This window comes from Diplotaxodon limnothrissa, linkage group LG11 (assembly GCF_057381915.1).
Source record: "Diplotaxodon limnothrissa isolate DT_005_m linkage group LG11, D_limnothrissa_male_GT1.1, whole genome shotgun sequence".
Lineage (NCBI taxonomy): Eukaryota > Metazoa > Chordata > Actinopteri > Cichliformes > Cichlidae > Diplotaxodon > Diplotaxodon limnothrissa.
This window is the reverse complement of record NC_140606.1, coordinates 25,980,620-25,993,273: the sequence shown is the minus strand read 5'-3', so window position 1 is coordinate 25,993,273 and position 12,654 is coordinate 25,980,620. Positions and strand designations below refer to the sequence as shown.

Below are 12,654 nucleotides of genomic sequence, written 5' to 3'. Positions count from 1 at the left end.
AACACAGGTGGAGAGTACCCAGGGCCACCCCAGTGACAGAGAAGACTGCCATCAGTTCCTCCAGGATTATCTCCTCCATCCACATCACAAACCAGTAGTTATGTACCAGCACAGCAAGGGTTAGAAAGTAATTCCTTCATTAAAAAAAATAAACAAATATTCCCTCCTTAAGTTGAATTTGTGACTTTTACAAAACTTTTTGAGAAGTTTTGTTAAAGTGTATCAACACCCACCCACTAGATCCTCACCTCCACCCTCTGAATATTTGCAGAAATAATGAAAGCCATGATATCCAAGTTTTATAATCTGTTTGTGTTTAGAGAGTGGATTATAGTGTTAATAGTGCTAGTTACATATGTTGCTAAATGCAACTTATGTAACTACCCCTAAAGTAAATGACTGTACTATAAATATAACAGACATATGTTTTAAATGTACAGAGTCCAAAGTAACATTACTTCACTGTGTGAGACTTTACAGGAGGATTAATATATTTTGTGACGAGCTCAGAAAGACACATGCAGAGATCATTTAAAAGTTGTTTCTACTAAAAGTTGTTTCTACTTGGTTTGTATCCAGAAGAATGTTTAAAAACACCCATAGACCTCCATTATTTAAACATCAGCATTGCTTTAGGGAAAAAAAGGAAACCTTTAAATATCAAATGTTACACATTATTCATCCATCCAACCATGGAGACCTCCCTCTCCTCCCAGAACACATCTACTAGCTGTGGGAGCAGTCACCATGGCATTCCCAAGTCAGCTGACAAACATAATCTCTTCAGTGAGGCCTGGGTTTTCTCAAAGATTATAAATTGGAAAGACTCAAAACACCTCACCCATGACACGTCAAGGCAAATGTTATGCATGATGAGACGAATGACCTGTCACTGGAAAAATTATACAAAATACACAATATTGAAAGACTAGTTGTAAAACAGCTAACTGATAATTTGCAGAGGAATGGTTTGTTTGAATAGTTTCGGTCAAGTTTCAGAGCTCATTACAGCACAGAAACAGCTTTAGTGAATGTTACAAATAGGGATGGGTATCGTTTAGGTTTTATCCGATACCAGTGCCAAACCGGTACTTTTGAAACGGTGCCGGTGCTCAAACGGTGCTCAAACCGGTGCTTAAAGAATGGAGAACACAAAATTGGTCCAAAAACCTCTCATGTTCAGCTGGTTTTTTGTAAAAAGATAACAATGTTAGCCTTTTCTGCAGCTATGGGGCATATATGGTATCACTCTTGGCTGGAAGCAGTGCTTAAACAATGGAAAAAACACAAACTTTGTCCAAAACCTCTCATGTTTAACTGTTTTCCACTTTTTCTTTGGTCATTTTAGCCTTTTTGGCCATGGTGAAGGGAGTATCTGAAGGGAGTATCTGCCATCAAACAAGAAGACAGCCGCATGTAGCTATGATGAGGTTTGCTAGTTCACCTTACATGCATTAATGTAATAACGTGGTTAGCCTGCTCAACGTAAATTACACACGAACAACATGAAGCTACTCACGCAGAGAAGAACGGCTGCTGCTGCCATCATCATCCGTCATCATTTCTGCTACACTGGCAGGGCTAGGGGCCAGGACTTTACTCTTCGGGGGTTTTGGGGGATATTGCTAACTCCGGTCAGATAACAGGCAACCCACGCACAGTAGATGCGTGAGGTCTGCGTGAGGTGTGAGGTGTGAGGTCTCGCAGCAAGCTATCATATGGCGCATTTCTGGGCTTTTAAAAAAACGCTATGCGTCGCCAGGTGTTTCATCGGATTCGAGGTGTTACCTCCTTTGACAGTATCACAGTATCAGCTTAAAGCACTTGTTGCAGTGCCATGACCGGTACCCATCCCTAGTTACAAATGATCTTCTCATAGCCTCTGACACTTATCTCTGTGCTTGTCCTGCTTGACCTCAGTGCAATGTTCAATTACAGTGACCATTACAGCAAGTACAGCATGCTGTAGGTATTAGAGGTACTGCGCTGCAGTGGTTTGAGTTATCTATCTATCTAATAGACTTAAATTTGTTCATGTAAATAGAGAGTCCTCTTCACACATTTAGGTTAATTATGGCGTTCCACAGGGTTCTGTGCTAGAACCAGTTCCATTTGCATTACACATGCTTCCCTTAGGCAGTATCATTAGAAGGCATAGCACATGTTTTCACTGCTATGTAGATGACACCCAACTTATCCATCTATGAAGCCAGATAACACACACCAATTAGTTAAACTGCAGGAATGTCTTAAAGACATAAAGACCTGGATGACCTCAATTTTTCAGCTTCTAAATTCTGATGAAACTGATGTTATTGTAGTCGGGCCTAAAAATCCTAGATATGTGGTATTTTACCAGATGCTTACTCTGGATGGTATTACCTTGGCTTCCAATAACACTGTAAGAAATCTTCGTGTCATTTGTGACCAGGATATGTCCTTCAAAGCACGTATTAATAAATAAAACATCCTGTCTCAGAGTGACACTAAAAAACTAGTTCATGCATTTATGACTTTTAGGCTGGACTTTTTCTGATAATTCTTTATTATCAGGATGGCCTAAAAACTCCCTAGAAAGCCTTCGGTTGATTCAAAATGCTGCAGTGAGAGTACTGACAGGGACTAGAAAGAGAGAGCATATTTGTTTACTGGCTTCCCTTCATTGGCTCCCTGTTAAATCCAGAATTCAATTTAAAATCTTGCTCCTCACATACAAGGTATTAAATAATCAGTCCCCATCTTATATTAATGACCTGACAGTACCATATCACCCCATTAGAGCACTTTGCTCTCAGCCCGCAGGCTTACCTGTGGTTCCTGGAGTACAATGGGAGGCAGAGCTTTCAGCATTCAGGCCCCTGTTCTGTGGAGCCAGCTTCCAGCTCGGATTCACCCTCTCTGCTTTTAAGATTAGGTTTAAAACTTTCATTTTTGATAAAGTGTATAGTTAGGGTTGGATCAGGTGACCCTGATTCCCATGATGCACTGAATGTTTCTTCTTCAGTCACTTTTTACACTCACATTTTTGGTTCTTTATATCTGTGTTTATACATCTCACTGCATTTAATTTTTAGTTATTACTCATCTCTGGCTCTCTTCCGGTCGTGGCAGGTCCCTGAACCTGGTCCTGCTAGAGGTTTCTTCCTGTTAAAAGGGAGTTTTTCCTTCCCACTGCTGCCAAAGCGCTTGCTCATTGGGGTCATATGATTGTTGGGTTTTTCTCCAATTTCTCTGTATTATTGTAGCATCTTTACCTTGTAATATAAAGCACCTTGCCACAACCGTTTTAGTGATTTGGCAGTATATAAATAAAACTGGATTGACTTGAATTATTAGAAAAGGGCCTGGGTGTTGAAACAAATAAAAAATTAACAGCACATTTCCACCACAAAAAAACAATAACTTAAAAGAGAAGTAAAATCAGGGGTGCACAGTGATGCAATGGATATTACTGTCCTGGGTCCTGAGCTTGAATCCATTGATTGGCTGGGGCCTTCTGTGCGGTGCATGCATGTTCTTCCTGTCTGGCCTGTGCGGGTTTCCTCTGTCCCACAGTCCACAAAATATGCATGTTGACTAAATTGTTTCCAGTGCTTCTCTTTCTTTCTGTCTTTGTGTTGGCCTTGTGATAGACTGACCCATCTGGTGTACCCCAACCCTCATCCCACAGCCCTGAATTGGGTAAGAAGAAGAAAACAGATGGATCGAAAATGAAATCAGGCCTGACTAAAACCTTCTCCCAGCTGGGTTTGCTTGGTTCAGTAATTCTGAAGTAAAATTACCTGAATGTGCAAATAAGAGCTCAGGATGAGCCACATGTGAGTTTGATCGAGTACAGATTTATTGATACACTACAAGAGAGCCACACTCAGCATTTCAATCACAGTGATTCAGTTTTGATTATGTACACAAATGATGGCCATTATCATACGTAGAGTTCCTAAATTAGACTGTTATTAGTGGGTTCATTACAACTCGACTGCAACACATCTGTCTCCCATCTGGTCATCTACTTTCAAGAGCCAACAGATTTGCAAGTACACACATATCTTGTATCTTGTGTAGTAAAGTGTCAGTCGAAAGGAAGTGCTAAAATGACGCAAAAATTTCCTCGTTGTGGGATTAATAAAGACCTATCTTATCTTATCTTATCTTAAAATTGATTCATAAAAAACATGCACACTGCTGCTGCCTTCAGGTTCTGTCTGGAGTAAATACAACCAGAGCTTCAGCACATCCAAAACCATCGCAGCAATAATCATGATAGATTTTATATATATGTAAGCTGCAGGTACCAAAGATAATATGTAATACAAAAGCAAAAGTACCAAATAAGTTAACTAAAATGTGTCTGCTTCAGCAGCACACTCCTCTGCTAAATTCAGCTCCCTGTTGTGGCTTCACTGATTGATTTCTAAAACTTATTATTTTAAAAAAGAAATAAATGAAAATGGATGCTTTTAGCTGCTCAGTGGGGTCTCTTCATTTCTGAGTGGCTTCCCAAAGTAAAATCCCTTTAATGTTAAGTCCAATTTCAAAAGTTTGAACTCATAAACGAGTTTAGAAGGAGCAATCGAAGGCCACATGGCGTCTAATCAGGCTCCAAAGATTTACTCATTCACCATGAGAAATGCTCATTTCTACTACTCTGAAGAGCACTTTGTAATCACACTGAATCAGATTTGCGTACAGTTTAAGCATCATATTCCTCTGTCACACACAGACATATGCTTGCACACACACACATACTTTGCCTACTAGCTGCAGCAGTTTAGCATTCAGTCAGGTGTTTTGTGCAACGTTCACCTCAGTGTGTTTGATATCTGACAGACATTTTATGCCAATTTTGGCAGCATTTGGCTTGTTATGACTAGCTCACTTTGCAGGCTGCTGCTCTGCTCATTATGGCATAAGACATGTTACTATTTAGACTGTCAGCCATGGATAACTAAACTGTAATTATGCGTTGCATTTTAATTGGATTTCCTGCCCATTAACTTACTGTATTTCTTTACTTTTCACAGAGATCTATGTGTTTCATTTCATTGGGGGAAAAAAATTACATAGTTTACATTAACACTATTATTTTTTTCACTGCTAAATAGGCATGTGATTAATATTTTATTCTGCTTTTTATTTGTGGGTCTTGATTATTGATACCTATGTTGCTTTGATTCATAAAAGAAAGATTCCTATGGTATCAGATTCAGATCTCAATGGGCAGGAGCTGCAAAGATGTGAGGCCTTTCTCTACACTCCAGAGGCCACTTTGCAGTATTCCCCACTGTACAGGACATGCAGATCGCATAGCAACAAAGGCCTACGTCTGGTCATTGTCCGTTACTTTTGCTTGAATGCCCCTTACACATGCATGTGCGGGTGCACATGCACTCAAGTGCAACTCCGTCATCTTCAACGCTTCATCTTGCTCCCTCTATCCTATATGCACAGCTGTCCTTCCACCTAAAGCAGGCTGCTACACCCCCCCCCCCCCCCACCACCACCACAAACACACGCGCGCACACACACGTACACTCACCGCCATATTTCCATAACATCCATGGGTCGTCCATTCCCTCTGCCCCCTCCCCCCATGTGCACACAGCTCGCCGCCCACTCTGCCACCCCCTCTTCCCTGCCTGACAACACCACCGCCCGCCATCCCATAATATTCATGCACACGATCCACACACATTCATACACAGCAGTGCGTGCAGTGCTCTTTGTTGGCAGAGATGCCTGAGCAATGTGAGCCTGCTCATGCACAACAGTCATGTTCCTGCCTGATATCTGCATTCAGACTGCTGAGGCAGGTAGCCCTCAACTGCAGGGAAGTAACAAAGCAGATCAAGGAGTGAGAAAAAGGTGATGGGTTACATTTCTGTCTCTTAATGACCTTGGGAGGGGTATGAGGGGAGGGGTATGGGGGGGGGGGGGGGGGGGCATGTTCGTGAAGTCTAGACTCACCCTGAGGCAGCCCTGTCCGAATGAGGCCAATCATCCATCCCAATGGTAAGAATCAGTGGACAAAGTGAGATCAGTTAAGAGTTGTCTCTCAAAGTCTGCTGCTGTCTCCCACTTTAACAGAGGGAAAGCAACTCATCTCCACATATATGTCATGCTGAAGCTTTAACAAGCATCTCTTTAGGCTTTGCAACCTGGCTACAGTCAATCAGTGTGGGACCATTTCGGAATGATAAAATGTCCACAAAATGGGGGAAAGATAAAGATAAAAAAAAGAGGGCAGGTTATTTACGAGAGAGGGGTGAAGGGACGAGCATAACAGAGGCGCCGGACATGACAGTGGCCAGCTCATCTCCATGGTGTTGCTGTGGGAGACAGCAGAAGACGTCACTTGGAGAAACAGGGGACACAAAGGAGTAATACGACATGTGGAAGACTAAAAAAGGAGGGAAGGGAGCCTCGAAGAGACCTGTCTTTGCTGATACACACAGAGGAAAGTGTGCAAGAGAGATGGGTGACCATTTACTCTGGGTGTCAGGTAGATGGGCCACCAAATCTTAGACGAGGACTCCCAACATTTGAGTCTGCAAATGTTTGGCTTCAGTGACGCACTGACTGATTCAACACATGAGCCTCTAAGATGAGCAAATGGGGTTTCATTAAGTGTCACAAGACTGCGGCACATATGTTAATTTATAGTCTTTGAAGTTAAATTTCAACTTTAAAATCAAGAAAAATTACCATCAGACATCAGTGATGTCAGAATATGTGGAAATCAGGACCTAAATTAAACATTTAAACTCTGAATTTTAAAAAACTGCATTTACCACCATCTGGTTATAGTTAGCTGGTGACGTAGCTGCAAGTTTCACCGTGTAGCTAATTTACCTTTAAAAGTCACGTTGATGCTTCTCACTTACTTTGTTGGACATCAGCTGAATCTCATCATAACAGAGGAAACTGTAATACAAAACTACTTTCTATGCTAACTAGCCTAGATTAGCAGAACAACAGAACCAGATTTCTGGTTTAGGATTCTGGTTGAAGTGGAATTTGTGTGATTATGTGCAATTAAGCTGCATTTAAAGGTCATGTTTTATTCATATCATAATCATATACTGATCGTTTAATACATTTATGAGCTATATTAATTTACGAGTTCTGATGCTCAAGAAAGCTGAAACAGCACATTTACTGACATTTTACTGATCTTGTGACAACCTGATTTTTCTTTTCCCGAGGGAAGCGGGCAACTGAGGAAAAAATATAGGTCAATAAAACTTTATTTTCTTATATCTTTTATAGTTTGACTTAGTAGGCCTTAAAGACCTTACATTATTCAGTAAAAACCATAAATATGGGGAATGAAATAGTCATAATTTACATGCTTCTTCTGGTTGTTTCAGTGTGTTATAAGACTGGAATAGGCCCCAAAAGTAGCTTAAATCTAAAGGAAACACAAATTTTTAAAACACTGAAGGTACATCTGGATTTCTTCCAGTATTGCTATGACTGGTTTGAAGGAGAGAAAGGGAGGGAATACTACAAAATAAAAAATGAAAATATATGCAGCGATAAATATTCTTTAAAAAAAATGCTGTACAGTTTATTTCATGCGCTTGTTTTTCTGTGCTAAACAGCCAACATGCAGTAATCAATAAAAAATTATTAGGGTATTTCAAATTCTCCAGAAAATCTATGTTCACGTGGATAATTTGATTGAGAATTTGGTCTTCAGTTCATATACCACCAACCTGGTTTATTATTCTTTATTGCTTTTCCCAATCCCCCGTGTGACACTGATCCGCTCTGTCCTCGTGCCCTCCCTTCTTGTGATTTATTTGCCTTAGTTCCAATATTTGTCGGCAGTCTGTTTTCTTCCCCTTGTCTAAATGTCACCTCTTCTTCTAAGACAATATAGGGAGTGAGAGAGAAGGAGAACGAGAGGGCAAATGTGGGGGACATAGAGGAAAAGTAGGGGGGGAGAGCTGGACTCGTAAAATGAGCAACAAAGTTTGGGAAAATTACACATTAGGTAAGACACTTTCTCACATGCGTGTACATATATGTGGAACTGGAAGTGCTGCGTTTCAGTCACTGACAAGAGGATTTTGCAGAAAAGTTTATTGAAACAAACAGGTTGGAGTTGGAGTTCTCATAAGTTTCTCTGATATAAATCATATATATATGTTCATACATGTGTTCAGGCATGTATGCACACAACCACATTTGTGATTTCAGTCCAGGTACCAGCCCAGGCTCAGACTTTAGTTTTCATGCCAGATTAACACAATAGAGGGCATACTTACGCTTGTAATGCTTGCGTAGTAAAACAATGACCCTTTTCCAAACCCTCCTCCTCCTCCCTCAGCATCACTCCACACCCTGGATGTCCTCTCTCTCCCAGCCTCACTCTCTACCTCCTTTATAACCCATCACTCCCAGCTCACTGCCCTCACTCATTCTTGCTTTTTCAACTCGCAATGGACACATTTGTTTTCCCGGGAAAGAACTAACCATAAGATGACACCGTGCTACTGTTTTCCTGACTAATAAAAAAGTGACTTTTATTAGTGTTTCTGGATTTTAGGTTCTTGTTTTTGGGGGTGAATTCAGTTAATCTGGGACTGAAATCGGACATATGGACGTCTTTTTGTGCATCAAGGATGAGTTTGTGAAACAGTCATGTAAGTATGCTTTTTTTGGCAACAATAGAGAGAAGCTGAAGAGCAGCTTTGGTGAATAAAATTGTGATTCATTTTGAAATTCTGTCCACTCAGTAACAAAAAGAAGAATAACTGGCTATCACAAAAATATCAACTGGTAAGAATCAATTTTAAAACTCTTGCAACCTGAAGGAAATTTCACGAGTATAACGCAGTAATTTTGTGGTTTTATTTGCTACAAAATGATAAACTGCATATACAGACTTAACTTCGAACACCAGTAACTTGCATAAACCTTATCATTAGAAAACTAATAAGGAATTTATTGTTTACTTGACCAAAATACCATGCAGAGCATCTCTGCATTCATCGTTAACCTGCTAACTTGTGATTTCAACAGATATGTGGGGATCATCCCCAGACTCTGGACTTTAAACTTAAACGGCAACAAACACACAGACGGACGGAGCGATCACTTCAGCTGTGGACCCAAAGACCCAGCCTGACGCACGGAGACGGACAGACAGACAGACAGTCTGATGCCAACTGTCTCCACTGTCAATCTCACGGCACCACTCCTCCTCCTGTTGCTATGGGCAACCCACCCCACCATGGCAACCAATTGGCTGTAAGTCTAGTGTGTGAAGGAGGATGAGAAAGAGGGAGTTTGTTTGTCATGCTATAACTTTTAAAAGGTGGTGACATGTCACTAAATCTCTTTCAGTCGCTCCCCTCTTTTCTTTGTCTCGCTCCTGGTGACCTTTTCTCTTTTCTCTCTCTCCCTGCCTTCACTGTGCCCTCCGTGTCTTCTTTGCCTGTTTGTCTCCTTGTTTTCATCCTCTCTATTTGTTACCTTTTCATCTTTCTGTCACTCTTTTAAAGGCCCCAGCCTTGTACTTAAATATGCATCTTCCCCCACGTACTTGCTGTGAATCACTCCTCCACCTTCCATTTTTATGTCCCAGCTCCCTGGCGAGGCTGCCCCGTTCCCGGCCTGTGTCTGGTGCTGCCCCATGTGCACGGCTGAGGGGGCTGACCCCAGGCCAGGTGGGGGTGTGCAGAGCACGGGGGGAGGTCATGGAGTCTGTACGCAAGGCAGCAGAGATGGTCATAGAAGAGGTATGAAGCATAACTTCTGAGTGATTTAAATAACAATCACCATTATGTGTGGCAGAGATGGAAACTTTTACATACCTGGTGTGTAACTCGCTGTCCAATTCAGTGCCAGCACCAGTTCAGGAATCGCCGCTGGAATTGTTCCATCACCCCACGTGGGATCAATGTATTTGGCAGAGTGATGAACCAAGGTAGACCCATTACTGGCATGAAGTTAGTGAATTTTCTGAAGAAACCTCGATTCACTGAGCAACATTTATAAATATTCTCTAAAAATAAAGTTGTGTCATGTCTCTGCTGTGGTTTCAGGCACTCGTGAGGCAGCCTTTGTGCACGCTCTGTCCTCAGCAGCTGTGGCGGTTGCGGTGACCCGAGCCTGCACCCGTGGGGAGCTGGAGAGGTGTGGCTGTGACAGGAAGGTCAGGGGGGTCAGCCCGGAGGGTGAGCTTTAACTCTATTCCATGAAAATATAGTGAGTAAATCGACTCTGACTCACACAGAGCATAGAAAGGCTGCTACAGTGCTGATTGTGGGTCTAAAGTATGCAGCAGTAATGTCAGCTGGTAGTTTCCCATCTGCTGTCACATGTAACACACCTGTGCTGTGAGACTGTAGCAGCTGCCCCCTGCCTCACATGAACCAGATGGGATTTTCCATTTAACATCTAACCTTCTTTGACCTTACAAAATCGCAGTAACACAGATCATCTTAATCTAAGCCTCGTTCCACCACAGGTTTCCAGTGGTCAGGGTGCAGTGACAACCTGTCCTATGGTGTGGCTTTCTCTCAGACATTTGTGGATGAACCAGAGCGAGCCAAGGGGCTGTCAGCAGGCCGGCCGCTCATGAACCTCCACAACAACGAGGCGGGTCGAAAGGTTAGCAACATCACCAATGTCCTTACAGATTTCCAAATCCCTGTGTCAATTTACAGAATTTTTTTGTCCTTTATAATTATCTCCTCCTCAGGCCATCCTTCATAACATGCAGGTTGAGTGTAAATGTCACGGTGTGTCTGGGTCCTGTGAGCTGAGGACCTGCTGGAAGGTCATGCCCCCATTCAGGCGTGTGGGCGTTGTGCTCAAGGAACGTTTTGATGGAGCCACAGAGGTAACAGATGATACCTTCTGCTTGTTTTATCTTCCCTAGCTTAATGGGGTGAGCAGACGTCACAACAGCTGAAGTAAATTATTTATCAGAAAAAAACTACAATTTCCGCTGAAACATCTCGAAATGAACGTTATGCTTTTTCAGCTCCATGTTTGTATTTTTGGACCTTGCTACAGTAGTTTTATATGATTCACATCTCAAAATAAATCTTTATTTATCTTGTTGATTGTTGCAAGCCCTCAGCTCATCATCTCATGAAATATGGGGGTTAAAAGCAATTTAACTTCCCTCCTCTTAAATCAGTTTTTTTCTGATTGGCTGCTCCTTGCAAACAGAAGGTTTAAACATCAAGTTTTGGGGCTACTTTCCTGAAAGCCAGAGCTGTGTGCTCGGGATTACCATATTAACCTTGTAACACCAAGTGCCTCAAATTCTTGAGTTTTAGAGATCTATCGATCATCAGTGTGATTTTTGTCCCCACGGAAACTAAATAATTCGGGCCCAATACATTTTTATGTAGTAAATTGCAAAAAAAAAATAATGCCAATGTATCAAATATGATTAATTTTTTAAAAATTGTCAGAATGTTCAATAAGCACTCCATTTTCAGAAAAATTGAATTTCCTGGCAATTATTTCATGGTTCAGGCTTTAAAGGGTTAAGGATATTATCTTTGACATCAGAAGTAGCCAAGAGAAGGAAAACAGTCTAAAATAAGCTGTGAGCTTTTGGATCACTTCTGCATAAGCTGACCACATATTTTAAAAACGTTGACCGTGTTTAGTAGTCAGTATTATTACAGTATACATTACTGTGTTTTAATGTCACAATCCTCCCAGGTCCGCCTGACACGTATAGGCTCCAGGACAGCCTTGCTCCCCCGAGACTCACAGGTCAAACCCCCTGCTGCCAGAGATCTTGTGTATCTTGCACCCTCCCCAGATTTCTGCCGTCTCGACCCTGAAAATGGTATTCCTGGGACTGCAGGTAGAAGATGTAACGGTAAGATCACCAGGACCACGTCACAGGAAAATAATTCACATAATCCAACTTACCACTCATATCAATTTAGAAAGTGATGTTGCAATGTTTTAAACCAACCCCCCTCCCCCCAGGAACGTCTCGGCTGGCACCAGATGGTTGCGAGCTGGTGTGTTGCGGGCCAGGCTACAAAGCAGGCCGGGCTGAGGTGGTGCAGCGCTGCTCCTGCAAGTTTTCCTGGTGCTGCTCGGTGCGTTGCCAGCAGTGCAAGAATACGGTCACCATTCATACCTGTAGAGTGTAAGAAGTCCTAACAAGGCCTGACCAAATGAGCCCAGATCCTAACCAACCACCAGACAGACACCGCTGGACACAGCGCGGGTTAACTTTGACACCAAATTATCGTAATTATTGTCCAAAGCAGCCTTTCTTTGTCCACGTTTTCCCTTAGAGAAGTGAAACTGCAGTTTGGTTTGATTGTTTTCTTGTAAAAACTGCAAAATTAGAACTAATGTAAAGACAAAGCTCCATCGGGAAGTACAAAAAAAAAAAAGTCTGCTCAGCTTTTAAACTGCTCAAAATATTAAGACAGACAAACTGACAGGCACAGACATGCATACAGGTGTAGCCATGAACACACACAAACACAGCAGTTAATCACACGCTGAACTGACAAAGCTTTTAAAGCAGAGCTTAACCCAAACTAACTCTCAAACACTGAAGATTTCTTTTATCTTGTATTCTGTCATAGGCTAGCACGTCTTTGGACTTGTACTGTATTTATGTCTTCTTTTTGATTCTGGTTTATTTATTTGTAT

The 12,654-nt window shown here is 41.8% G+C and overlaps 1 protein-coding gene across 2 annotated transcripts; it reads left to right on the top strand.

The window, feature by feature from the left end:
• Window positions 1-9,169: 9,169 nt before the first annotated feature.
• Window positions 9,170-12,140, top strand: wnt4b (wingless-type MMTV integration site family, member 4b). 2 transcript variants are annotated; one of them, XM_085365481.1, is made up of 8 exons: window positions 9,170-9,258; window positions 9,596-9,749; window positions 9,853-9,937; window positions 10,056-10,187; window positions 10,481-10,623; window positions 10,715-10,855; window positions 11,695-11,857; window positions 11,971-12,140. In XM_085365481.1, exons 1-8 carry the CDS (start codon window positions 9,170-9,172, stop codon window positions 12,138-12,140), a joined length of 1,077 nt encoding a protein of 358 aa, XP_085221607.1. The 2 variants fall into 2 exon arrangements, with proteins under 2 accessions (XP_085221607.1, XP_085221606.1); XM_085365480.1 differs by having other exon boundaries at window positions 9,853-9,959; window positions 9,997-10,187.
• Window positions 12,141-12,654: the final 514 nt, after the last annotated feature.